Source organism: Vulpes vulpes, chromosome 4, assembly GCF_048418805.1.
Source record: "Vulpes vulpes isolate BD-2025 chromosome 4, VulVul3, whole genome shotgun sequence".
Classification (NCBI taxonomy): Eukaryota; Metazoa; Chordata; class Mammalia; order Carnivora; family Canidae; genus Vulpes; species Vulpes vulpes.
The window spans coordinates 82,324,558-82,352,203 of NC_132783.1; the positions used below are offsets into that span (position 1 = coordinate 82,324,558).

General features: G+C 53.8%; 1 protein-coding gene across 7 annotated transcripts in view; it reads left to right on the plus strand.

The window, feature by feature from the left end:
- CHST3 (carbohydrate sulfotransferase 3) overlaps positions 1-27,223 on the plus strand; it is a 34,666-nt gene extending 7,443 nt beyond the window's left edge. For 4 of the 7 annotated variants that reach the window (XM_072756243.1, XM_072756240.1, XM_072756245.1 and 1 more), the window contains exons 2-3: positions 19,623-19,847; positions 21,049-27,223. In XM_072756243.1, coding sequence (XP_072612344.1) covers positions 19,708-19,847; positions 21,049-22,342 — 1,434 coding nt within the window. In that variant the 5' untranslated portion in view covers positions 19,623-19,707 and the 3' untranslated portion in view covers positions 22,343-27,223. The other 3 variants (XM_072756241.1, XM_072756244.1, XM_026004127.2) reach the window with 3 other exon arrangements.
- Positions 27,224-27,646: the final 423 nt, after the last annotated feature.

The window sequence follows — 27,646 nt, forward strand, 5'->3', positions numbered from 1 at the left end:
GAGATCCTGACAATGGGCCTGAGGCCCTCTGAGAGGCCCCTTTGCATTAGGTGGGCTGGTGGGAGGTTGCACTCTGGGCTCCCCCCCATCAGCAATGGTTCTCAGTCCTGTGCCCTTGTGGAAGATGCCCCTCCAGCCCCTCCAGTCCCTCCGGGGTTCACCCCCCCAAGGCAATGCATGCCTCCTGTGGCTGAGTCTGTTCCCCTGAGCAGAGAGAAGGAGGCCCAGCTGGCAGGCTGCCTCCTGGGGCTGGTTCTAGCTGCAGGCCTCGGGCTGTTCTTGCAGAAGTAGTGGGGACCCTGAGTGCCAGGTTCTCCTCCACACCACCCAGGGTGCACACATTAGGGGCTTCAGCCCGAGCATGGCCTGCCTGTCCAGGTACTGCATGCCCGCTCATGCTGACACTGCACAGAGTGGCCTGGGGGTAGCAGAAGGTACCTCCAGTCTAGAAGGGGAGAGGAGATAGCACAGATAGCCACCCTCAAGTCCAACACAGGTGGCCATGAGGGAGGACTTGGAGAGGGCTTCATGGACGAGGTGGGCATTTGTGCGCAGGGAGGGAGCCTGCGCCAAGGCACAGGGTGGGAAGGTTCAGATAGAATGCAGAGTATGGCGAGGAGTCCAGTTGGACTGAACTGTAATTTGCAGGATGTGTGAAGATGAGAGATGAGGCAGGATGGAGCTGTAGCTGCAGGTGCAGGCTGGAGAGCCGGGCTGCTTGCGAGGGAAAGGAGCCTGCTCCTCACTGCTGTGTGACCACGGCCGAGTTGCTTCACCTCTCTGTGCCTCAGTTTTGTCATCTGTAAAATGGAGATGCTAACGATACCCCCACACACACACACGTGGGGGTGATAGGAGAATAAAATGTGTCCCTATACAAGTGTTTAGAGCAGTGCCTCGCATACGGGAAGCATCAAGAAGAAAGAGCTATTATTCGCATTTTTAAAATAAATGCAGCTTGGGGATGCCTCTGTGGCTCAGCAGTTACGTATCTACCTTTGACTCAGGGCATAACCCCGGAGTTATGGGATCGAATCCCACGTCAGGCTCCCTGCATGGAGGCTGCTTCTCCCTCTGCCTGTGTCTCTGCCTCTCTCTGTGTGTCCCTCATGAATAAATAAATAAAATTTTTAAATAAATAAATAAATAAATAAATAAATAAATAAATGCAGCTTCAAAAGTCAGTGGGGGTCAGATCATAGAGGCCCTTGAATGCCATACTTTGCATTTGCTAAGCACCTGCTGTGTGCCAAGTACTTCATAGACCGGCTCACTAAGCCCCATATAGCCTAGCAAGGTTGTTGGCAATGTGTCCGTTTTGCAGATGAGGAGACTGAGACTCAGAGAGGCAGGTTAACCCACCCCAGATGGCTCAGCGAGGAGGAGTCGGGGGCAGGAATGAGATCCAAGTCTCTCTGGCGGTTAGGTCTGTCAATGTGGAGGTTGCAGAGATGTGACAGAGGCAGCACCAGGGGCACAGCCAGGAGCGGTGCACGGATGCTGTAGTCATGGGCCCTCCCTGGGGCGGGGAGGGCAGGAGGAGACGGGGGAAGGAGAGAAACCGTGCTCCGAGGGCAAGGAGACAGGGAGGCCTTGAGGCCGCAGCACACAGCTCACCATTCACAGCCCAGGGGCACCACTGAGTCATTCTGGGAAAGCTGACATCACTGAGTCTCACTGTCTGCTGCCTACTTGCCAGTCTGCCCTCTGTGGTTCTCTGGTGACCTCATGCCCGAAGTCCTGTAAGGGACCCTCACAACCTGGGTAGCAGAGCCAGGTCAGCTTTCCGGCTTCCTGTCCTGGCTTCTCCCCAGCTGCTGTTTCCTACCTTCCCAGTGTTTCCTTCCCTGCCTGGGGTCCGCACCACACCCCTGACTCATAAGCTCAGCTGTGACAGAAGCTTCTGGAAGTGGTGATGGGCATGAAGAACTTCCAGAAGTATATCCTTGCCAGGTCTCTGATTGGAACCCTGGGAATTGCAGTGTTGGAATCACTTTTAAAAAGTAAAGCCTGAGGGGGGTGCCTGGGAGGCTCAATCGTTTAGCATCTGCCTTCAGCTCAGGTCACGATCCCAGGGTCCTGGGATCAAGCCCCACATTGGGCTCCCTGCTCAGCTGGGAGCCTGCTTCTCCTCCCTCTGTCTGCTGTGTGCTTGCTCTCTCTCTCTGTCAAATAAATAAATAAAATCTTTAAAAAAAAAAAAAAAAAGTAGAACCTGCTTGAGCTGTGTGCCCAGCACTATGTCAGATCCTAAAGGCCTCTGCCTTCCTGCTAGGTGCTGTTGAGTATCTGAGATCTCTATATGTACTAAGCATCCTCAGGCTGAGTGCTTTATTCGCATCACTCTGATTGCACGAGGTAGCCCCATTTTACAGATGCCAGCGCTGAGGCCCAGAGAGGTTAGGTGACTTGCCCAAGGTCACACAGCCAGGATTCAAACCCTCAACTGCCCAACTATAGCTGTGCCTATGCTCCTAGCCACTCCACGATCCAGCTGCAAAATGAAGCCACCGGAGAGTCATAGGAGGTAGGGTGTATGAACCCATGCCTGCCAAATGGTGTGCAGACAGGAAGTGCCAGGAGAGTTTTCATCTTTCAATGTGAATCACTCCCCGGAGTTTCTTGGAGACTGTGGATCTCCAGGGAGGTAGGAGAGAGCACCCAGCTTCTTGGCCATGCAAACCCTGCTGACGTGGCCTTTTGGGGTGAAATTCACGTCTCTGGAGGGAGCACGGGGGTCAGGGGGCACCCGTTCTGGTTTTGGTGGGCCAGACCTGGAAAAGGAGTGTGAGTCAAGAGAGGGGAGGAGTGCCAGCTTCCTCAGCGCAGTCTGCGGGCACAGGATGCCAGGCTGCTGCAGCTGCTGCTGCGACTCCCAGCTCCTCCCGCCCCAGCTGCCCCAGGCGGGAGGAGGGGCCGGGGCCTGCCCTGTGGTCTCCCATGTCCTCACCCCCCCAGCCTCACGAGGGAGGCATGGTTAGCTCCATCCTCCAGGTGAGGACACTGAGGCTTAGGGGGGTTTTCTGGCTCATCTGAACTCCTTTGGCCGGAAAGGGAGGAAACTGAGACTCTAAGTCTTCTTTCTGTGAGGAGGAGGACGGGGGCGGAGGGAGGAGCTAGCCTCTCCTCTGACACCAAGGGTACAGGCCAGCTCTGTTCTCAGGCTCGAATTTCAGATTCACTGTGCAGTCACTGGGTCCCCTTGTCACAGTGAGAATGACCCCCTGGGGGGAGAGAAAAGCTCTGATTTCCCTTGGGCTGTGAGTTACTATTTTTCCGGAGTACTTTGGAAGCCATGGGGCCCTCCCCCAGCTTCCACCAGAAGAGCCGGCCCACTTGAGTCCTGGCCTGGAAACCAAGGGCTTCCACCAGATACCTGGCTGAGGTGATCACTCAGCCTGTGACTCAACCGACAGGTGCCAGATTTCCAGGGGTCCCTCATCGCCTTTTGCATGCCCAAGTCCCAGGTTAGCACAACTCCAGGTGCCCCCTCCACAGATATGTGGGGATCCCCCGGGGTTCCACAGTCTGTAGGGTGGCTCCTCCTGACACTGCCCCCGCCTTAGGCCCCAGGACCCCTCAGGTTTCAGGGGTGGCCACCCCCCCCACACCCAGAAGGGAGGGGACCCAAACCAGTTACTCCCCCTAACAGCCAGAGCAATAACTTCTGGACCCTTGTCCCTTTTCTTGCAGGGAAAGTAGACTGTTAAAGTTTGATGGGAGGGACAATCTTGTTTCTCGTTGCTTCCTGATTTTCCTTGCTGGCTTTGCCGCTGCTTAAATTCAAAGGCATGTTAAAATGGGAGTCTCCACCTCAAAAGAACTTTGCCTCTACTTCTATGAGGAGAAACTGGGATCTGCTTTAAAAATTTTTTTTGTTTTTTTTTTTAGTTTGATTAAATTTTATAAACTAAGTAAGATATGCCCATGGTCCACAATTGGAAAGGTACAAACAGCTGTAAGGTGAAATCTCTTCCAAATTGAGGCCCAAGCTCGAGAGTAGCTGCCCTGGACAGTTGGTGTGACCCCTGCCCGGGGTCATTGCTCAGCCAGTGAGTGCTCCCTCGAAGGCTGTGCTGGCTGCCACTTCGCAGCCCCCCTCGCAGTCAGCTTGGACTCCACCCAGGTGACACAAGGGCCCCCACATCCCTCAGTCCCCACAGCCCCAGCCTGGCCCCTTAGCTGCCAAGGGTGGCAATCTCCTGTGCTCCCAGCTGCCTCTCCTCCACTCCCCTCTCTTGTTTGGCTGGGCTGGGGCCTGCAGCTGGGGCCTGTGGGGGCAGATTGCTGCCTCTTGGCCAGACTGCATGTTCAGGGTCCCCTAGGTGTGGGGGTTCATGCAGCCAGGTCCACCCTTCTCCATTGCCATTCCTGGTGTGACCTAGTGTGACCTTGGCCTTCCCTGCTCCTCCCCTACCCCCTCCTCTCTGCATCCTTCCCTTCTTCCCACCTTCTTTCCTGACATATTTATGTGGTGCTGTATAGCAAATGTTAGCTCTAATACATAAGAATGGAGCAAGCAGAGGAATAAATAGTGCCAGGAGAGCAATGTGCTGGAGATCTGATGTCACAGACCCTGCCCTTCATATCTTGGCCTTGCATCTCCTGCTGGGTGACCTTGACCAGGTAGCTGAGCTTCTCTGAACCTTCCTCTCTCATCCGGATAATGAAGGCAAAGGTGGTAGTAAGGATCCAGGCTGTGCACAGGGCTGGCCTGAGGACCAGTAGTAGCAAAAGGGCTTCCTGGGAAAGAGAGGGTGACAGATGTGTGGGGGTATGTGGGGGCAGTGCTGTTCCTCTGGGGGACTGATTATTGCTGAGGGGGCTGGGTCAGGGAGGGCTCTGGGGACATGTGGGGCTCTGCCTTAGAGTAGACTTTGGCCAGGCACGATGCCCTCTTAGGCAGCTTGGCCCCTGGGATAATGTGCATGCCCTCGCATGGGAATGCCTTTCTTTTCCCTATTTCCACCCAGAAATGAACCTTCAGCTGTATTTTTTTAAGTGACGATTTTATAGTTTTTATAATAGTTGTAGATGCTTACTGTGCAAAATTCAAGTAAAATGGACAAATGCAGATGAGAAAGCTGCAGCTCCCCCCTCAGCCCCACCACCCAGATGTAACCAGTTGGCTATTTGGTGCACATACCTCTCTAGGCATGTATACATAGAAGAGGGGGCAGTAGAGAGGCGGAAAGTTTTATAAACATGGGGAAATGCATAGTTTAACTTTTAGGCCAGTGTTGTAAGGAGGCTGTGTGCCCCAAAGCAGCCCCTCTCATCTGTTTCCCTGTCCCTGAGGGCATGTGGGGAGGGGAGTGTGGGGGTCTCTGATCTTTAAAACCTCCTGATTCAGACCAATTACAAAAGGGGAGCTGGTTGAAATGGGTACATGCCAGCTCCAGAACAGTGGTTTTCTTTTTTCTTTTCCTTTTAAGGTTTTATCTATTTATTTGAGAGAGAGAGAGAGCATGAGTGGGGTGAGGGGTAGAGGGAGAAGCGGACTCCCTGCTGAGCTGGGAGCCTGATGCAGGATTCAATCCCAGGACCCAGAGATCACACCTGAGCCAAAGGCAGGCACTCAACCACTGAGCCACCCAGGTGCCCCCTGGAACAGAAGTTTTCAATCTTTGGACCAAAACCTTAGCCAAAGATACTGAGAAGTAAAACAAAAGTCTTATGAACCCCGTCTGAATCCTTATTACACATGATACACTCTGATATTTTCAGTTCTACACAATTCTATTTAATTTTTTCTTAAAAAGCCTGTCCACCTACCAAATTGATTGCAAGCTGGAGTTTGAAAAATATTGCTCTAGAAGAATGATTTTCAAACTTTACATCAGACTTACCTAGAGAGCTTATTGGAACAGCTTGCAGATTCTGGTTGAGGAGGCCTGGGGACAGGCCGAGAATGTGCGCTCCTCCCACCAAGCTCCCAGGTGCTGCTGCTGCGGCTGCCCTAGACCCCATTCTGAGATCCAGCCTTCCTCAGTTGCTTTTTAAAGCAGTGTACTTGGGGCACCTGGGTGGCTCAGTCGGCTCTGGTCGTCATCCCAGGGGCCTGGGATGGAGCCCCACATTGGGGGGGGGGTCCCCGCTCAGTGGGGAGTCTGCTCCTCCTTCTGCCCATCCCCCTGCTTCTGCTTTCTCTTTCTCTCTCTCAAAGAAATAAGATCTTTAAAAAAAAAAAAAAAAAGCAGTGTACTTCTCAGCAGAGACTGCCAGAGGATTTGCTTTATTCAACAGATGAGGATTGCGGAATTCGGGTCTCTGACATTTTTGAGAGTGCCAGTCAGGCAATATCCTCGGGATCCTAGATGCGACTCTCCCAAAATCCAGCTCACACTATTCATATCAAGTGCCGAACGCAGAAAAGGTCTGCTAAGCAAAGGGACGTTTATGCCCGACCCTGGTTGAATTACCTGCCTCTTAAATCCCCAACCCACAGGACATAAAACCCTCCCAGGCCTTTGGAAAACACTGTTCCTCTATAGCCAATGAAAGGTGCCATTTACCACGTAGGTTTTACCCATTCTGGTTTTTTAAAGGGAAGAAGGGAAGTCAAGCGTGACCATCCCATGGGGAAAGCTGTCCCCCTCACTCTGGTTGGGGTCTGCTGGGTTTCATTGGCTCTCCCTGGATCCCAGCTTCCCCTGGAAACTTCCTGGCGTTGCAGCTGAGCCCGTGCATCAGCACCCGGCTTGCCCAAGTGTTAAGCTGCCTCTGCTCCTCCACCCGGGGAACCCTCAGCCCCCACTCCTAATCCTCCCCCTTCAGAGCCTGGGGGGGGGCCCTCCCCAGCCCTGCAGTCCTCTAGAAGCCAACCCTCAGCTGGGAGCAGCCTCGCGAGGGAGGGAAGTGTTAAATGGGCACAGAGCCCCTCTGTTCCATTAACAATGGCCCGTTGATGACTGGATTCTGCTCAGGGCGCCCCCCTTGACTGGACTTCGGGGAGGAGGAAGGACTCCAGCACCCCTCCTCCCCTCCCCACCCCAGCAGCCATTTCTGGGTGTGAAGTTGATTCAAGTCCTTGGCCTCTGCCCACAGAACCTCATTCTTCAGGCCCTGATGCAACAGTGAGAAGCCCGCTGGCCCTTCCTATCCCATTCCAGGGCTGGTTCGAGGCCCCAGGGGTGCTTCAGTTCAGTGTACTTCAACAAACATCTATTGAATGGTTGCTGGGCATGGAGGCCCAGTGCTAAGTAGCTGTGGGGAATAAGAAAAACTGCTGACATGAATTCAGTGCTTATTAGAGTCAACCCCATCCCTGGCTGCCCAACAGAGTCGTTAAGGCGCTTATACCAATTCCAGTGCGCAGGCCCCTCCCAGATCTTTGGGAGTGAACCTTAGGCCCTAATATTTTGTAAAAGCAGCTGGAAAAGTGACTCTTGTTCCCAGCTGGGGTTAAGCATCAGGGGCCTCCTATCGGTTAGACGCCACACTAAGCGTGGGACTTGTAGTACCCATTTCATGAGGGACGTGCTCACAGGAGGCTGAACGATGGCTCCCCGAAGATGTCTACACATGAACCCCCCACGCCTGTGGATGTGTTACTTCCCAAGGTAAAGGGTCTTTGCAGTGTGACTAAGTGAAGGATTTTGAGACAGGGAGATTACCCCGGATTATCCAACGGCCCGATGTCAGCATGCGGGTCCTGATAAGAGGCAGATTTGACGACAGAAGAGGAAGTCAGAGTGGTGCCTGACTAGCTATTGCTAGCTTGGGAGATGGGTGAGAGGGCCACGAGCCATGGAAAGCAGGCAGCCTCTAGAAGCTAAGCTGGAAATGTCAGGGCTCTAGAAGGAACACAAGATGCCTGTTGACATCTTGATTTTTGTCCAAACTGATCTCGGACCTCTGACATTCAGAACTGTTAAGGTAATAACTATGTGTTGTTTTGAGCCACTGAGTTGATGGGGGCGTGTTACAGCAGCTATAGGGAACGAATCCAGGGCTGTCCCCAACTCTGTTCTACAGATGAGGATGAGAGAGGCAGGCAGTCAGCTGGGAACCCCTCGCCGCCCCGCCCCATCTTTGCAGCCAGACAGACATGGGTCTGAACAAGCCCAGTCCGCCATGTTGTTTCCTGTGTCCCTTTTTTTTTTTTTTTGAAGATTTTATTTATTTATTCATTCATGTGAGAGAGAGAGAGAGAGAGGCAGAGACACAGGCAGAGGGAGAAGCAGGCCCCATGCAGGGAGCCTGTTGTGGGACTCGATCCCGGGACTCCAGGATCAGGCCCTGGGCTGAAGGCGGCGCTAAACCGCTGAGCCACCCGGGCTGCCCTCCTGTGTCCTCTGTTAATGGTGGGACCCATCTGGGGAAGGTAGGGGTGGGGTGGGGTGGGCATGTGGAGGAAAGCTAGGGTGGGCCCTGTTGTTCCCAGGTAGGATGCCATGTTTGAAGTTGTTTCTGGAAGAGCAGAGCCCACGGGCACCGTCTCCTGTCTTCTCTGCGGCATGTCCTCACGCTGTCTCTCGGGGCCACCGGCCTCTGGGATCTGGCCTCCTGCCACGAGCCAGGCCCCTGTTCCGAACCACAGGGTTGGCCGGGAGCAGCTTTCTACTCGATGTCCTCCACAGCCAGCAACAGCTGCTTATCTGGGACAGCCAGCAGGCTCCCGTTTCCTGGGAGGCCAGCAGTGGCCTTGTGCCTTCAAAGGATGTTTCTAACAAGACTCCAGGCACCCCGTATCTGAGGTCATGTGTGTCTCTTTGAGGAGTGTGAGATAAGCAGAGGTCTAGACAGTTGTCCACACAGCAAGTGGGCGACAGGTCCTGGCAGACGAGATCCCGGCCAGAGCCCTGAGCTGCCTGCTGCTGTGCGGCTCCCACCTTTTGGCTAAACCTGGTTGCTCAGTGATACAGCGTAGTAGTTGCGTTCCTGAAATGTGGAGCCCGACTGCCTGGGTTCAAAACCGAGCTTTACCTTGTGCCTGGAGGTGGGTTGTGTGGCGCCTCCTTGCCTTAGTTGGGGGTGGTGATTAGTAGCTGGAAGGGTCCTGTCCCACCTTCCTCATAGGGTTGTTTCGAGGACTAAATACATTGATGTGTGTGAAGTGCTTCCAAGTACCTTGCTCACGGTCAGTGGGGACTCGTCGCTCAGCTCCCCTAGGGCCGAAACGGTGTCTCTCCCTCCCTCCATGGCCAGCGCCTGGGCCACAGGAGCAAGTACTCTGCAAGTGAATCGACTTGTCCTGCATGAGCTTCTATCATCCAGAGGTTCGCAAGGGACTTTCCCTAGACTTTTAACTTAATACAAATCCCACGTTTGTGCAAACCCTCCTCCTGCTCCTTCTTGCCCGGGAGCTGCAGAATGGCCCCCAAGCACCTGAAGCTTGCTCTGAAGCTTGCTCTGCCTCTTTTTTTTTTTTTTTAATTTTTATTTATTTATGATAGTCACAGAGAGAGAGAGAGAGAGGCAGAGACACAGGCAGAGGGAGAAGCAGGCTCCATGCACCGGGAGCCCGACGTGGGATTCGATCCCGGGTCTCCAGGATCGCGCCCTGGGCCAAAGGCAGGCGCCAAACCGCTGCGCCACCCAGGGATCCCTGCTCTGCCTCTTGATAAGTCCCAGGAGTAGTTCAGAGATCACCCAGGTTCTCAGGACCCATGCGTCCCAGGGTTACACCATTGCCAAGGCCATACCTGGCTAACCTACAAAGTTCTCGCCGGGGTCTCCGGGCCCTGTGGCAGCACCAGTGGCACACTGAGCCTTGTGTGGCCTCACATGGACCCTGGGCCTGCTCCCAGCATCTCCTCTACTTGGAACCCACACCAGGCCTTCCCGCTGATGGGGGCAGCAGCAGCGGCAGTGGGGTGCAGCTGGTCACAGACCATGGGGGTCCCTCAAACCCTCAAATCCCATCCCTCTCTTTGTCTTTCTCCTGCTGTGAGGATGGGGCGGTTCTACTTCCTCCCTCAGTTTCCCCTACAAAAAGTCCTCAGGCTTATCCTTGCACGTGGATAGACCCCAGGGGCCTGGCCAGTTCATGATTCCACAAAAAAGCCAAGCTCAAGGTTCCAGTTTGGATTCAACTAGTTCAGTTGCCCCACGAAGACCATCTCTGCCTCTAGCTGTATTTCCAAGGTCTTCTTCCAATCTCCCTTCTGTGGTGAGAGCCAGTTTCCTTTCGTTCTCTTTTCGGCTAAACTTTTTAACTTTTTAAACGTTTTTCTTTTAATTCCAGTTAATTAACATACAGTGTTATAGTCGTGCAATGTAGTGATTCTGTAATTCCATACATCACCCGGTGCTCATCACAGGTGCAATCCGTAATCCCCAATTTCCGAATTTTTTTAGTTTTGAGATAATTATAGATAGACACACATGTAATTTTTGGAAATAATACAGAAAGATCCCATAAACCCATTACCCAGTTCCCCTTATGGTAACATCCTATACAGGCTCCTACAAGATCACAACCAGGACACTGAACCAGTCAAGACAGAGCACCACAGACATCCCTCACGTGGCCCTTTTATAGCTGGACCATGCCTTCCTTAGATCCTGACAATGCTGATCTGTTCTCTATAATTTTGTCATTTCTAGAATATTATATAAACACAATCGTGCAGTATGTAACCTTTAGAGACTGGCTTTTTTTTTTACTCAGTACCCCTGAAATTTGTCCATGTTGTGTGTAATAGTAGTTCATGCCTTTTTATTGCAGAGTTGTAGCCCATGGTATAGGGGAGCTGGTTTTTAGTGGACCGCTCCAGCACAGGCCTAGAAGCTCCCCAAGTGCTTGTGTCTTGAGTAAAACAAGGAACACAGACCTGTACTCCTGGCATCCATCCCTGGTGAGCAAAAGATCAGCAACCCTCCCCCGGCCACTCCCTCCCCTCCCCCCTCTCCCAGTCTGGTCTTGCTGCGGAGCTGGTGCCATAGGCAGCTGCTCTTTAAGGAAGCTGGATGGTCTAAAGCCTGGCTTTCAACCCTTGCCCATTCTAGGGTAGAACCACCCATGGAACTTTAAACAATCAACGCCCAAGCCATACCCAGACCAATTCAGTTGTAATCGCTGGGGTGGGACTCAGATGTCAGTAATTTCTGAACCGCCACCCATCCTACCCCACCAGTGATTCACCTGCCATCAGAGTTGAAAAGAGGGAGTCTGCTTGCCCCTCTGCCCCTCCTCCTGCTGTGCTCTCTGTCTCTCTCTCTCTCTCATAAATAAATAAATAAAATCTTAAAAAAAAAAAAAAGAATGAAGCAGGAAGCGGATCCTGGGCTTATACACTGAGAGTTTTTTCCTACCCAGTGATCCCAGAAATGCCGTAGTGGAGTTATCTTCACAAAGGTGCAGAGCAGGCTGGGAAAGCTGTGTAATATTAAAGGGCACCTCCAATCCTCCCATAGCTGCCATGGGCTTCTCCTGAACACGTTCACCTATGATGTGCCCATCTGCATGTATACAGGTTTACGAGTGAAGGGTTGCTGACCAATCAAACCAGCAAAAGCTCCCAAACCCACAAATAAGCACAGAATTTTGTAGTAATGAACATGACCAAAATGGAAATAATAGGGCACATGAGGAATGAGAGAAGAAAAGAATTCCATGACCCAGAAGATTCCTAGCCTTCTTAGGCTGCTCCTCCTAAAGTAAGTGACAAGTATGTGACACATGTGTCGACCCTTTCCCAGCCTACACACGCGGCAGACATCACTAATCAACTACCACACTTCCTCCTGGAACACAAGCTTGGCCTCAGTCTTGTCCCAGAACTCTAATACCCATCTATTGGCTTTGGCTCATGGGTTGAGGATTATTTGCTGTCCTCAGCCTAAGCGCATTCTTTGGTTCAAGACACTGGAAACCTGGTACAGTCACCATCTTTGTCAAGCTCCCTCTTGCTTGTGCTGGGTTAAGTGTATCACAGAGCATAGGCAGACTTGATCATTCAAGTAAAAACATTAAGCACGAACTGTATATAGGGCAATGGGTTACAACACAATGTCATATATTCTTTTTATTCTTATTTTATATCCACTTCCTTTTTTTAAAGATTTATTTATAGAGAGAGAGAGAACATGAACTGGGTGGAAGAGCAGAGCGAGAATCCCAAGCAGCATCCACATTCAGAATGGAGCTCAGTGTGGGGCTCGATCCCACACCCCTAAGCTCTTGATCTGAACTGAAACCAAGAGTCATAACAAACTGAGCCACCCAGGTGCCCCTATAACCACTTCCTTTTATATGGACAGAGTAATAAATAAGCATGGTAAATTCAAACGATACAAGAAGGTATATGTGAAAAATGGGTCCCCGTTCCCACCCCTATTTCCCAGTTCCCTGCAACCACTCCTGCCAATTTCTTGTTTTCCTCTCTAGAGAGATTCTGTGAATGAGCGTTTGTGTGTGTGCACCCCTGATTTTATACAGATGTTTGTAGACCTTGCATTTGCCCCTACTTTGTATCACTCATGTCTGGAACGGCATTTCACATCAGCCCACACAGAGCTGCCTCTTTCTTTTTAATCACCACAGAGGATTGCACTGGTAAGTGTACCATCATTTATCTCCCTGGTTTGGGGGCTTTTTTTTTTTCCCAAAGGCAGACGCTCAACAACTGAGCCACCCAGGTGCCCCTCAAACTAGCTCTTTAGTCCTGAGTTTTTATTTTTGTGCCTGTTGACAGACATTAGGGTTATGTTCAGCCTTTTGCAATTATGAACAGTTTACTATTGTGTGTGTCCTCGTATCTGTGGGGGTGTATCTGCAGGATTAATTTCTGGAAGTGGAATCGCTGGGTCAAAGAGTGTGCATATTTAAAATGGTGATGGTTTTGCCAAATTGTCCTTCAGAAAGGACGCTCTCATCAGCATTACCAGAAGATCCCGTGTGTTAGTTAGGACGGAACAGGCTGTATGCTGCAGTAACACACCCCCAGATCTTAGTGGCTTCGCCCCACAAAGGCTTATTGCACTGCATCTGACACAGGTTTGGGGGCTCTCCCATCAATAGCTCAGGATCTAGACTAAGCCAGCTGCAACATGTGGCCTCCAGTGTTGCCACAGCAAGAGAAGAGTGGGTCTGAGGAATGTGTAGGATCATCGGAAGGACCAGGCCTAGAAGTGGCTCACATCGCTCCAACCTACATCCCACTGAGCGAAACCTGGTCATACGCCTCAACAGGCTGGGGAAGGTGGAGGCATGCGGGGTCTTGATGAGCGCCAAGTGTTTGCCAGTTTGCCAATTGTTTCTCCATAACTTTACCTGTACAGTAGATTATAGAAGATGTTGTCTTTCAATCTGATATGTGAAAAAATGGGCCCCGTGTGTCGTTTCCATTTGCCCTCATGTGCTTTCTTTAGGCAACTGGCCTCAACCTTTCTCTGCCGTAGTACCCACAGCAGCTTATGTTCACACTTAAGACACACTCCAGTGGGCTTGCCCAAATTTTGCCAGAACCCAGAAAACATTTTGTGGGGAAGCCCTGAGACTTTTTAAGTTTTGGCTCTTATTCATAAAAACATATAAAGGCATGTGAGTAATAATATAAAATTAGCCGTGTAAAGATCTTTGCCAGCTGTGGTATGGAATGGATTGGCAGCGGTTCTGTGCAATTTCCTAGGCTCTCGGTAACTCCGCCTCCACTCTAGTTCAGGAAAGCACAAGCCACGTGAGGGAGAAAGGTGGAGCTCTAAGAACTTTGCATCCATTGCAATTCTTTTGAAAAAGCAGGTTTTTTTTTTTTTCTTTTTTGCCAATTTTTGTCTTAACTATTCTTAGTAACCTTCACCATTCATGATAATCTGCAACGTTTTGTTCAGTAAAGGGCTTTATGGGCTAAGCTAAGGGCTTGGAGGGTGGATGTATGAGGCACATGTGCTTGAATGGAGGGCCTATGTAAGAGGAGACTTGGAGTTTGGGCTGGCATTTCAGGGTGACATCAGATCGTAGGATGCCAAACTAAGAGGTGGTGAGGAATTTTGTTTGGTAGCCAGTAAGGATCCTGTAAAGTTGGGAGGGCAAATTGGTTTTATTTCACCTGACAACTCTAATGGATTGGTGCTGCAATAAGGTTTATGAGGCCACATGCAGTCGCAGCTATGGAGAGGACATTGATGAGTGACGTCTGCTCCAGGCACAAGACACGTGAGTGGTGGTGTGTGGTGCCGTGTATTTGCCATCCCGGTAATGAAGCTTCTTAAGTGGCCTAAGCCGTGAGAGTGAGAGTGCTACACTGGGACCTGATGGCAAGGCCATCACTAACCTGGGAGACAGAAGACCCGTGTAGTAGTTTGAGTTTTGTCACCATCCACTTGTATCCTTTAGTCTCTCTGAGCCTGAATTTCTATAGATAAAAAATGAGGAAGGGCAGGTAAGAAAATTTCCAAGTCCCGACATTCTGCAGGATTAGGACAAGAGCTATGTTTTGTTTTTTTCATGATCTAGGGGGAGGAGTATACAGGATGCATTTCTTTGGACAACCTGGACCCCAGCTTCCACTGCAGGCCCCGACTGGACAAAGCCCAGAGTGGGGGTCAGCTCCGACCCAGCCCAGGGTTGCAGGCTGAGTGTGAGAGGTGTTAGAAGTGCCTTTGCTGACAGGCAAGCCCTGGGACTGTTCTCTGGAGCCCTGTATTTCATGTGCCTGTTGGCTTTAGGGTTTACACGGGATGTTTTGCTCACGGGGCTGAGCAGGCCCTGATGAAACAACTCTCAAATGGGAGCAGAGAGTGTGTTGTCCCACATCCCCACACTGCAAAACAGGGCTGAGGGGCAGCCGGGGTCTGTCCCAGGCGGAGCTGATGCCCCGAGAGTCTGTGGCAGCCCCATCCCCACCAGGCTGGCCCTCAGCCCGGTCCGTGGCCCACCTCGTGGCTGTGGCCCACAGCTTCTCACAAGTTCTTGGATGTCCATTGTTGCTGAGGTGAGACGCACCTTCAACTTTGGCTGCTTCTCGTCTGTCTCTGTCTTGGCTGGGGCTGGGCGTAGGCCCGTAAGGAGGTCCTAGAGGGGTTTGTTCTTGGGAGAGGAAGCTAGAGTCCTGGCCTGTGAGCAGGCTCGAGGAGGAATGACAGCCCCAAGCCGCGCAGGGGAGCATCAGCCAGACATCCATTTACGTCCTCACTCTCTTCTTCCTTCACTCCCTGGTGCATCCAACAGCCCTTAGGCATTTACTCTCCTGTCAGACACTGGGCTTGAGATACTGGAGCCTTGGTCCTTCCCAGGCCCTCCTTACCTATGTGAAACGGAACCCAGCTTGGACAGGCCACTGGATGGGCTTCTGCATTCCCCACGCAAAGATGGCCTACATCAGGGGCAGGCCCAGCGTTGGAGCCCTTCCTCTCTGCCCTGCCCTCTGTCCTACTCTCTGGGGGATTCAGAGACAACTCCAGGAAGCCCTCCTGAGGTTTCCCCTCACGGGCTTTGGTGGCATCGTGTGTGGGGCACCTCCCCTCTACCCCCGGGCTGTGGCCCACGGGATGTTGGTTTAGAGTTTCCCACAGGGGCCTTCACTGCACCCCAGAGCCCTCGGGGTGGCTCATCCACCGATGGAACAGAAGGGGGAGCAGAGCCTCTGACCGCTGAGGCCCAGCCCCCTCGGTGCTCTTGGCCTCTGCATGCGAGGGGCGTGCAGTTTTGCTGCCTGATGCAATGTCTGGCAGGGCCCGTCCCTTATCAGAGCTCCATTCCCAGCAGACTCGGGACCCCACCTTCCCCTAGGGGAGGCAGGAGCAGACTGGGAGGCATCCAAGTAGAAAACTGTTGTCTAGTGAGGGCCCCCTCGCTGGGCAGGAGGGAGGCCTGAGCAGAAAGGCCCCCGAGGGGAGAGGAGCAGAGGGAGGTTGGTGCCTAGAGTTGGGGCCTTAGCTCAGCCCACTTTCTCTTCAGTTCTCCCACACTAAGATTTATGTGGGATACCCTTGGCGGTTTTCTGGCCTCCTGTCACTAGCACATAGCTGTGCGGGCTTGAGCTGAAAGCCCCAAGGCTTAGTTTCTTCATGCTCAAAGTGACATCCCAGGTTGACAGTGATAATTCCAGAGACTGACAGATGTGAAGCCCCAAGTGTGAAGCTGCACCCATAGTACACACGCACAGTATTTGCCTGTGGTACACACCTGGCACATCCCTATAGTACACACTCAGGGCATATGCTCAGAGCGCACACCCACAGTGCATGCTCACAGCACACACATCGTCCACTCATCCAGGGGACAACTGCTTTTTCTTCTTCGTGTGTCCCACTGACTTAGAATGAGCAAGCAACTCCCGCTGGGCCAAATGCTTTGGAAATGGCATTTGTCCACTCGTTCAACAGGTATTCTGGGGCACCTGTTCTGTGCCTAGTACGCCCAGAGTAGGACACGGGGATTCTGGGCACAGAATACAAGGATGCAACAGATGGACGAAGCTCTCCTTTCTCATGGACCTACACGCCAGGGGCTGCATTAGGCAAGAAACCAGTACATCTCAGGCCAGGAAGGAAATAAAGCAGGATGCTAAGAAGGGAAGGGAAGTGCTGGGGGAGGGGAGGTGGTCCGCGTGAGGTTGGTGGTCAGGGAAGGGCTCCCGGGGAGGACTCCCGAGCCGAGCACTGGGTCTAACTGGGCCAAGGGCTGTCCCACCCCCTGCTGCATCCAGGCACAGCTGGGCTGGCCCGTGCTTCTGGCCTTCTTCACCATTGGCCCTGCTGCCCTGGAAATGGGATCTCAGCTGGCGTCTCCCCTTTTCCTTTGGCTGTCACATCACTTGCTGGGTGTCAGGGGAGAAAAGATATCGAGTATTCCCTCGGGAGGCGGCGTCTGCCAAGAGAAGGAAAAGATGTTTCATGCTTCCCATGAGCTAAGCAAGGGCGCACTATGGGTTTTGGGAAGGAGGTAAGCACAAAGGTTTGACTAGTGTTCACAGATGTTCACAGACCCATTTCTTACAGAGGGCCTCTGTCAGGAGCTTTGCCAGGTGACCCCACATCCTGGCCCCATCTTCCTCCCTCATGACCCTGTGACTTACTGGCCCCTGGGGCCCCCTTGCACCTCCTGGGTCTAAGGACCTCCCACATTCCCCCTAGGACCTCTAAACCTCCCTTACCTCCCCGCCCACCACTGTCTGGGCTTCTAGAGCTAAAGCTAGGAGTGGCCTGCTGGGACAGGGCGAAGGAGCCAACAGCCTGCCCTGTGTTTTGTGTCAGAGAGTTTTCACCATTGCTTCTTCCTTTTAGGGCAGGGAAGGTTCTTAGGAATCCTATATTATTCAGGGGGGTTAGGGGACTGGGGTGGCAGCTCAAAAATAGAAACAGTGCTTGCAAGGGAAGGGAGGCGAAAGCACGGGAGCTTCATCATCAAGACAGCCGAACTTCTAATCTTACCAAAGACCCAGAAGGGCCAGATCAGCGAGGGCAAGGCAACTCCCTCCACCCACCCCTGCCCCTTCTCCCCTCTCATATTTCATGAACACTTACAGTGCCCCAAATACTATTCCTCACGGCAACCTTATATACAGGTTTTTTTATATGCTACAGGTTGAGAAACTGAGGCCCAGAACAGTTAAGTCACTCATATAAGGTTAGACAGCCTGATAGAGAGGAAGAGAGGACTAGAACCCAGGACTTCTGGACCCGGCTCCTTCTGCTTCCCTCATATCATCAGACACAGGCAACTCTCAGCCGAGAGATGAGAGGGAAGAAAGTCAGGATTTCAGTCCCTGGTGCTCTGCAGACTCAGTGTCGGGTCTCACCCTTCCAGAGGGACGGGTGGCCTCGCACCCCACCATGGACTAAACGGGGAACCTAGCTCTGCCCGTCATTCTGCAAATTCATGTGACAGCCTGCCAGGCACCAGTTTTGACAGGTTTGCTCACTCGTGTTTTGTCAGGCAGCTGGTATATGGTGGGTGCCGTTCCAGACACAAGTCCCTACTTCAGGGGACTCGGAGTCTGAGAAGGGAAGACAGACAGACCACCAGCTGGAAAGCCCAACCATACGTGCTATGGAAGGGGTGACTGGGGAGCAGAGAGAGGCTCGAGTGACCTGGATCTTGGGGAGGCGATGAAGGCTGCTGCTGGAGGAAACTGGGACGGGTGATTTAACCCCTTGGCCTCAGTTTCCTCATCTATAAAATGGGATAGTTGCTACCTAATAAGACTGTAAGGATCTGATGAGGAAATGCAAATCAAGTGCTTAGCTTGGCACCGGCCACAGAGCTGTAAGCACTCAATAAATTTTGGCTACCCAAATAATTCCAGTTGGCCTTTCCAACCCGAATGGAAGCTTCCTGAGGGCATGGACCAGGTCTGCCTGTTTACTGCTGTATCCCCAGAGCCTAGACCAGAGGCTGGCACAGAGTGGGTGCTCAGAAAGGAGTTGTTTAGTGAGTGTGTGGGGAAAGGCCCAGGAGAATTAGGAAGGGGCAGGAATATTCCAGTTGCCCTGGAGCTGGCCTGCAGGCCTCTTCCCTCCTGAGCCCCTCTCCAGTCACCCACACTCAGGACATCTCACGACCCCTCTGCCCCACACAGCTGGGTGCCGCCACTCAGCTGCCAGGCTACACATCTGCCTCCTTGCGTTGCAGAGCCCCCGTCCCCCCTGCCTTCCCCAAAGGACATGCTCTGACTGTCCCTCTGGCCATTTCCATTGTGTGATGCAGGTGCAGTCCCGGGACCTGCCTTCCTGCCCTCCTGCTCCCCCATGTTGACGTCAGCTGCTTTCTGTGGGAATATCCATCTTTTCCAGAAGGAGAGATGATCCTGGGTGCCCTGCACCGGGTCACAAGACTTCTCCACACTTGGAGCAAATAGTAACTCGTGGATGAAGGTCCTTATGGAGAAGGGATAGACTTTTCAATGGGGGGCGGGGGGCAGGTGTTGTGCTGGAGTCCGGGGCTCATGATGCAGGACAGGGGTGTGTGTGATGGTGAGGAGGAATGCAGGAAATGGGCACCATCAGGCCGTGCTGTATTTGCCCCAGCTTTTAAAATTGTATGCATCTTCCATTGAGGGTCATTTATTCCTTTATCCATTCTGCTATGTGGTGACCGTGCTCAGGTGTCTCCTGTGTGCCCAGCCCGGTGCTAAAGGATAATGAGGGTCCTGGACAAACTCCCTGCACTCCACAGAGGGATGATCAGCGTTGAACAAATCACTACAAGTGGGCTCACATTATGACAGTCTCAGGTGCTAATAGGAGTCTTTGCGTGGTGGTGGGTGCAGGGGAGCCCTAACCTAGCCACCGGGAGGCTGCTCCAGGAGGCTGAGACGCGAGGGCCATGTAAGGGATTTTGGAAGGGACCGAGTGAAGGATCTAGTATATGTATTAGGTTATTTGCATCAGCACTCATAGGGCCATCTCCATCATTTTTTTATTTAGGTATTGTAGTCTTTTGCAAATGCAGACATTTATAGTGCAAGGAACATTCTTACTGCGTACTTGCCCTGAGTGTACTTGCCCTTGAGTTACGTGTGAGGTCAAAGGATAAATTGATGGAAGTGGGATGAATGAATCATAGGGCTGATTGGCATTTGAAATGATCTGATCTCACCTCTCATCCACTGGGAGAGTGGGTCTGGGTTTCTGGCTGCCTAATCAGGGCCACAACCCTTGTAAGTTGGGTGGAAAAACTCATCTTCATTCCTCATCTCCAGACAGGGGTGTCCTGACCACCGGTCTCTTCACAGGACAAGGGTGTCCCCCACCTGAAGACGACCAGCCAGGCCCTGAGTGATGCTCCTGAGCTGAGTGCCCACCGCCCCACCCTTCCCCATGGAGAAAGGACTCGCTTTTCCCCAGGACTGCCGGGACTTTCTGCACAGCCTGAGGATGAGGAGCAAATATGCCCTTTTCCTGGCTTTTGTGGTGGTGGTTTTTGTCTTCATTGAAAAGGAAAATAAAATCATATCAAGGTGAGGGATACAAGCACAAGTCTTCCTTATCAGGGAGGGGCGGATGGGGAGAGAGATAGCTACAGGGCTCTTCGTGGACCTACAAAGGCAGTCCTTCAACCAGTAATCATCAGGTCCCTCCTGTGCCCGGGCAGTGGGCCGGCACACGTCCTCAGGACTACATAGGGGTGACACTTGGGCTCTGGACTCACGCAGCCTGGGTTGGAATCCTTATTCTGGCTCTTTCTAGCTGTGACAGCTTAAACAAATTCACTCTTCTGTGTCTTAAGTTCTGTAAAATACGGCTAATGATGGGGCTTTCCTTATAAAGATTAAATCAGGACATGTAAAACATTTACCTCAGTGCCTGGCATGCAGTTGGCATCTAATACTTGCTGACCATGGCTATTATTATTCATTTACTTCCTGGCTAGGATGACGCCTCACATTAACAGCCCATAACCAGCCCGAGGCCATGGTTGAGGGCGAGCCCATGGAAAGGCGGGGTCCTGGTACACAAACCCTGATGGTCAGGGCTGCCATGTGCAGCCGTCCAGGTTGTACACTGCTAAATTCTGGGGCTGTGCACTCACCTCGACTACACTAAGAATGCCACCCCCTGGAGGTGGCATTTCACCGTGTGCAGTGGTTCTGCTGGAGAGCTTGCTAGACACAAAAAGATTTCTTAGACCTGCTCTCCCAGTACAACACCTTCCAAGAAAGCAGCCGCCAGGGATGGCCTGTGTAGCAGGCACTGTGCCACCGCCCCACCTGGGTTCCTCAGCATGGACTGTTCCAGTTGGGGCCCACAGGGTCCTACTGCCAGCCCCTGCAGCTCTCTGCCAGAGAGCTTTCTGTCTCCCCGCACACAGGTAAGCTAGGGATACCTCTGGGAGCAGCCTTTAGCTAAGACCAGCTGGAGCTTCACAACCCTTGAGCGAGACAATCCTCGGGTATGCCCCTGTGGGGTTGGTTTGCCCACAGGGACACCTGCTCACCCTTTACAGACCTCTTTTTCTCCCCACCTCACCTCCTGCCTCTCTACCAGTTCTCCCTGTGATCATGTCCTGGCTAAACTCAAATCCTTGCTCCGAAGTCCGCTTCCAGGGAAACCCAGCTATGGGAGGCCTGGGGTGATGGCCCCGGGAGGATGCTTCAGGTTGCACAAGGGACGGTGCCTCCGGTTGCTCGCTGACCCCGATTTCCCTTCTTTCGCCCCTAGGGTGTCAGACAAGCTGAAGCAGATCCCACAACCCCTGGTGGACGCCAACAGCACCGACCCGGCCCTGATCTTGGCGGACAACGCGTCCCTCCTGTCCCTGAGCGAGCTGGATTCAGCCTTCACCCAGCTGCAGGGCCGCCTGCGGAACCTGAGTCTGCAGCTGGGTGTAGAGCCCGCCGGGGAGGCCGAGGCCGGGCTGGAGGCCGTGGCCCGGGACGGGGGGCCACCCCGGCCCACCGAGGCCCGGCCACGGCGCCACGTGCTCCTCATGGCCACCACGCGCACCGGCTCCTCGTTCGTGGGCGAGTTCTTCAACCAGCAGGGCAACATCTTCTACCTCTTTGAGCCGCTGTGGCACATCGAGCGCACCGTGACCTTCGAGCCCGGAGGTGCCAACGCGGCGGGCGCGGCCCTGGTCTACCGCGACGTGCTCAAGCAGCTGTTCCTGTGCGACCTGTACGTGCTGGAGCACTTCATCAGCCCGCTGCCCGAGGACCACCTGACCCAGTTCATGTTCCGCCGCGGCTCCAGCCGCTCGCTGTGCGAGGAGCCCGTGTGCACACCCTTCGTCAAGAAGGTCTTCGAGAAGTACCACTGCAAGAACCGCCGCTGCGGGCCGCTCAACGTGACGCTGGCCGCCGAGGCCTGCCGCCGCAAGGACCACATGGCGCTCAAGGCCGTGCGCATCCGGCAGCTGGAGTTCCTGCAGCCGCTGGCCGAGGACCCGCGGCTGGACCTGCGCGTCATCCAGCTGGTGCGGGACCCGCGCGCCGTGCTGGCCTCCCGCATGGTGGCCTTCGCCGGCAAGTACGAGGGCTGGAAGAAGTGGCTGGCCGAGGGCCAGGCGCGCCTGGGCGAGGAGGAGGTGCAGCGGCTGCGGGGCAACTGCGAGAGCATCCGGCTGTCGGCCGAGCTGGGCCTGCGGCAGCCCGCCTGGCTGCGCGGCCGCTACATGCTGGTGCGCTACGAGGACGTGGCGCGCTGGCCGCTGCAGAAGGCGCGCGAGATGTACCGCTTCGCCGGCATCCCGCTCACGGCGCAGGTGGAGGACTGGATCCGCAGGAACACGCAGGCGGCCCAGGACGCCAGCGGCATCTACTCCACGCAGAAGAACTCCTCGGAGCAGTTCGAGAAGTGGCGCTTCGGCATGCCCTTCAAGCTGGCGCAGGTGGTGCAGGCCGCCTGCGGGCCCGCCATGCGCCTCTTCGGCTACCGGCTGGCGCGGGACGCCGCCTCCCTGGCCAACCGCTCCGTCAGCCTGCTGGAGGAGCGGGGAACCTTCTGGGTCACGTAGGCCGCCCTCCTCGTCAAAGGCCCACCTGCCTTGCTCGCGCCCCGGCCGCCCCTGAGACGGTGGCTCCCGCAGAGAGGGTGGGGGGCGCGCGGCCGGCGGCCTCTCCCGCGGGCCAGGCCGTCCCCCGCCGCAGCAGTAGGCGCCCCCTCCGGCAGCTAGCTCTCCCACCGCAGCCTTGGGGCTGGGGTCTCCCCGAGAGCGAGCCGCTGCCTGTCCGGCGAGGACCGCCAGACCCAGGCCTAAGGGGCCGCGGCCTCCCGGGCAGGCCCTCGCAGGCCCACATGGGCCCAGAACTGTTGACAAGCCTTTTTCTCTCTGTCTCTGTCTCTGTCTCTGTCCCTCACACACACACACACACACACACACACACACACACAAAACAGGCATAAATGCCTGCAGACCCTGTGGGCCAGAGTCCGAGGGCTTAACCAGAAGGGACTGTGGGCACCGACCGGTCACAGGCTTCCTGCTGTACTCAGTGTTCATCTTTCAGTTTCTGGATTTCTACACAATCCAGTGTGCCATCTGCATGGATCCCTGGGGAGGGACCGGAATGGCCCAGAACGTCAGAGGATGGCAGTTGAGGCTTTTCAACCAAGTATTTTCAGTACTGAATATATTCAGTATTTTCATAAATGAAATAGCCATGCTGGTTACTGATGAAATCAGCCCTGCACAGAGCTACGAAACACACCTACATGGGTAAAGACAGTGCCTCTACGTATACCACACACACACACACACACACACACACACACACAAACACACAAAACCGTAGAAACGCAAATCCACGAATACACATCCACAGTCTTCCTTGTTGCTTTAGGCCCACAGGGTTTAACAATCACACACCCGAAGAGGAGGCTTTAATTACATTTTTAGAATTATTTGGGGATGGGGAAGGAAACATGGTCCCAGGCCATGACCCCATTCCGACCAGCTTTGGGACTGAACGGTAGATACAGAACGGCCGAGTCTGTGGCCCCCGCCTGCCTTGGTTTCTCCTGGCTACCTCCTCTGGCCCATTCACGTCCTCCCTGCTGGCAGGCAGGATGTTTTGAAATGGTGGGCCAACTCTCACGTGACTGCAGCCCAAATGCCCCGTCCCAGCTGGGCTGGCTCCCTGAGAGCCTGTCCATGTTTGAAGGCTGCCTCGGGCCTGACTGGAGCCAAAAAGCAGCTCCTGAGTCCTGCCATTTCCAGTCAGGCCTTGTGTGGGGCCGGGCCTAGAAGAGAATACAGAGTGCTCTTGGGGGAGAAGTCACATCAGGGTACCCCCTCCCCTGAGAAGACGGGGGACAGAGGTCAGCCCCTGGTTGGTCACCATGGTTACATGATTAGTGTCTGGAATTCCAGTTTTCAGGGCTCTGGGAAGAGTGTTGCTCAACTTGGGATAGGCTGGGTGTTTTATTTGGACTTTTAAAAAAAAAGTTATTTATAGTTTGGTATCTTGTTTTGTGGCTATGTTTCTGATTTTGTTTCTGCAGGAGTGATGCTTGGAAGTGATCTGGGCTTGAGGGGGCTGGGAGGACCAGCAGGAAGCACTCTGGCTCCTGCTGAAGGGAGAGGAGGAGGAGGAAGAGCTTTCCCCAGAAGGAACAGAGCCTAGGCGGCCACCTGGCATCCTGCAGTGCCCCACGGGCTTTTCTGTTTGAACCCCATGTGGAATGAATCTCAGAAACCACCAGGGTTCTTTGCTGTCTATCCAGAAGCAACATAAATCAGCTCTCACCCTCTCCCCGAGATGAGGCCTGATTTGAATGTCTCTTCCAGGTCCAAATGCATCTCCTGGGGGGTCAGGGGCCTATGGCCAAACAGCAAATGTCCCCAAACTGGGGAGCAGAAGTGAGTCCACCTCAGAACTCAAAGAGCTGCCCAAGTTCACAAGGGCTGTTTCTCATTTCCTGGACAACTTCTATGTCAGATCTGTCCTGTTGTCAAACCCAGAGGGCTGAGTTTCGGTTTGAGTAACATGGGCACAAGGGAAATAGAGGATCTGAGTCCAGCTGGTGCTGCCATGGGGAGTGTGTCCTGGCCAGAAGCTGCTGTTTGAGAGGGTGGGACCTTAGCCATTTGTGGGGTCTGTTATAATCACTGCATTTGGAGCTGCTGGGTCTCCATCCCCATGGTCTACAGCCATTCAAGGGGGTCTCCAGCCTTGGGTTTCCAGCCCCAGGATAAGTTGTGCAGGGAGCTGGCTCTGATTTGGGGTCCAAAGGGACTCCAGCTCTGCAAACTTGACCCCGGGGCAGAACGAGACCCAGATGTTTCTGCTGGCTGCTCCTCCCCAGCCTCACCCTGCTCCCTGCACTGTTCCCCACCTGTGGTTGGTGGGGGCTGGGGCAGGACGGAGGCAAGCACCTCCATCTGGGGCTCTTCTTGGGGCCCTCCTGGTGTGGACAGCAAACTGCTTCCTTCCTTCGCCTCTGGGGCTGAGGCATCCACCCCCGAGCTCAGAGGACAGTGCCGAGAATGGACCTTTGGGACTTCTCGGGACATTGACAATTTGTACACTGCAAGTTGACTTAATTTATTTATTTTGTGACAAAGGAGAGACATAAAATGCCTTATTATTTGCAGGGACTCAAAGCTGTACCCAAATCAAGACAAAACAGTGATAGAAAACGTTGACTCAAGCCATGCACACGAGGACTCTTGAAGATGATTCAGAATGCAAGAGAAGAGTAAACCCAAGGGCAGGGGGGTTGCCCTGGCCCCAGGGTATCGTTTAAGGAGATACCTTGGTTTTCTCTTGTTGCTTTGAAGATGCGACTTCTAAGGCCCTTTCTGCTGTATTCCCTTTGCCCTGGTGTCTGAGACAGGACACCACGCGCGCGTGAGTGTTGCCTTGGGGCTCAGCAGCGCTCTGGGAACCTTTGGGGTTTGGGGAAGGACAGGACGGGGGCAACTACTGACTTTCCACTCTGGGGACCTGGTGGGGGTGCATTTATGGTTTTCAGCAGGCAGCTGGGCTGAGGAAGGGGGGTCCAGCTAAGGCAAGTGCCTCCTTTTCCAGCGAGGCAAGCACAGGTTTCTCTGCTCTTGCCGGCTCTACCGGGAGCCTTCCCCCCGCATAGCGTCCACCTGCCTGCAGACAGGGAGCAGTTGAGGCCTTACCTCTGGGGCTGCCAGCTTCCCCGGAACAAGAGGTCTATTCAGCAATGAGTGTTTACTCATTTTCTTTTTCTTGACGAAGACCTCTTTAGCCTGTATAAATAGTACAGAACATTCCAGACCTTAGTGAGACAGGGGAGTGTCTTAACACCCACAGGCTGTCACCACTGCCTCCTATTCCTGGTTTCTCCTCCAGCCTTGTTTGTACACCTTGGAATAAGGCGCCAGGTTGGGGGTGGGGGTCTCAGGGACCAGTCGGTGGGGAGCAGGGTCCCTGAGTCCCCAGAGGAGGAAGAAAGAAGCAGATTCGTGGCACCCTCCCACCTACTGCCCACCCCTCACTGCAGGTTATCACCAAGCTCTTCCTGAGGTTGAGACATGAACAAATTCTCGCCTTTGGTCCCTTTATGTGATGCATACACTTGAAAATAAATAAGTAAATGAATAGGAAAAAAAAAGTTCAATGAAGAGTTTACGCTGGTGTAAAGGGGCAGCAGCTGACTGGAGCCCTGAGAGCAGAGGGCCTACCCCACCCATCACAAGGGCATCTTTCCCCACCACCTCTGCCCTGTCTGATGATGGAGTAAGTTCCAGCAGGAAGTCAGGGGATCCCTGTCCCAGAAGATGCACGCTTGGCCTGGAGATGGAAGGATCAGATGGTCTGGTCCTGACCCCAAGGGTCTCTTCCAGCCCTGGTGGTCCTTTCCCACATTAGGGGGGAACGGACCTGTTTTAATTGACTCTAGGGCCTGCCCCTTGATTATGAAGGATTATGAAGGACGGGAGCCGAAGACCAGATGGCTGCATCCCTGAGGCGGTCCCCTGGTCCCATCCCCGAGGCTGAAAGCAAAGATGGGTCTTGAGGGGATGCATTCCCAAGGCAGGAAGAAGAGGGGGTGGGCGTGGGGAAACGAATCTGCAGAAGCCGAGTAGGCCTTGCTGATCTGCGCAAAGCGGAAGGAGCATCAGCTGAAGTCTGGGGGGCCGAGGTGGCGGGTTTGCTAGTGGAGATGCCAGGACGCGGTCCAGCCGGATAAGAGGCGGAAGGCTCCTTGGGCACCTCCTGAATGCAGCCGCATCAGCTCTCCGCTGCCCACAACTTCAGGAATAGTGGCAGCTGCCCTTTACCTCAACAGGATGAAACAGAACCGACAAGTTCGGATGTCTTAAGAGCTTTGAGATCTTTTGGTCTCATGTGCTTCATCATTCCGTGACTGTGCCTGGAGGCCGGAGCAGTTGTGTGTCCACGGGTATGGACGCGGTGCCACCCCCATGGGCCAGCTCATAATGTAGACCAGGCATTTTACTGGGGGAAATACCCTGCTTCCTCTACCATTGGGAGTGAATCGGGCACCCCAAAAGTCTCCATCTGGTCCGTGTGTTCTAGGCCCTTTGTACCTGGCACCCCTGCTCCCTCCTGGGTCCCACAAACTCCATTTTTTTGCCAAGCCCTCGGCCCTGTGTCACGGTTCATGGTCATGTGATATGGGACCCTCCCTTCATGGCCGTGTGTGGCCGTGTACATACGTGTCCACACGTGTGGATGTGTAGCATGCAGCTCGTGCTCAGCCACGTGGCTCCCAGCCCCCTTGCCATCACGTGCCCCAGCTGTCCTTGTCACGGCTACGGTCGGCCGTCTCCTGGAAACGCAGGGGGCTGCCCTTCAGAGAGCCCGTCAGGGTCTGCTTTGTGGAACAGAATGTGAACCATCACTCGATGGCTTACTTGCCTTATTTAATTAAAAATGAAAACACGCAGTGAGCAAAATCTCCAGTGTGTCTCTGCCTTTCTTTTGCATTTGTTCTCAGCAGCCATCAAAAATTAACAAGAAACAAAATTAGCAGCAGTAGGAAAGGGGTGCTTCTAGCCTGAGACAGGGCAGAGGAAAGGCCCTGAGAAGTGAAAGACTCGGGGAAGCATGGCTGAGTGCAGGGGGTGTGATGATCCTTTTACGTCACCAAGATGGCAGAGCTGGTGGCAACTGTGCTTGGAGCCGGCTGCAAGGATGAGGTCTGAGACATGAATACCCCGGTGTTACAGGGCAGGGACAGGAACATTGGCTAGAGGTCAGGGGACCCGGGGACAAGTCCCGGCTTTGCCACTGTCTGGCCCTGTGACCTTGGACAAGTCACTTCCCTCCTCTGAGCCCTAGTTTCCTTGAGAACGAGGCATGTAATCAGCGACTTACAA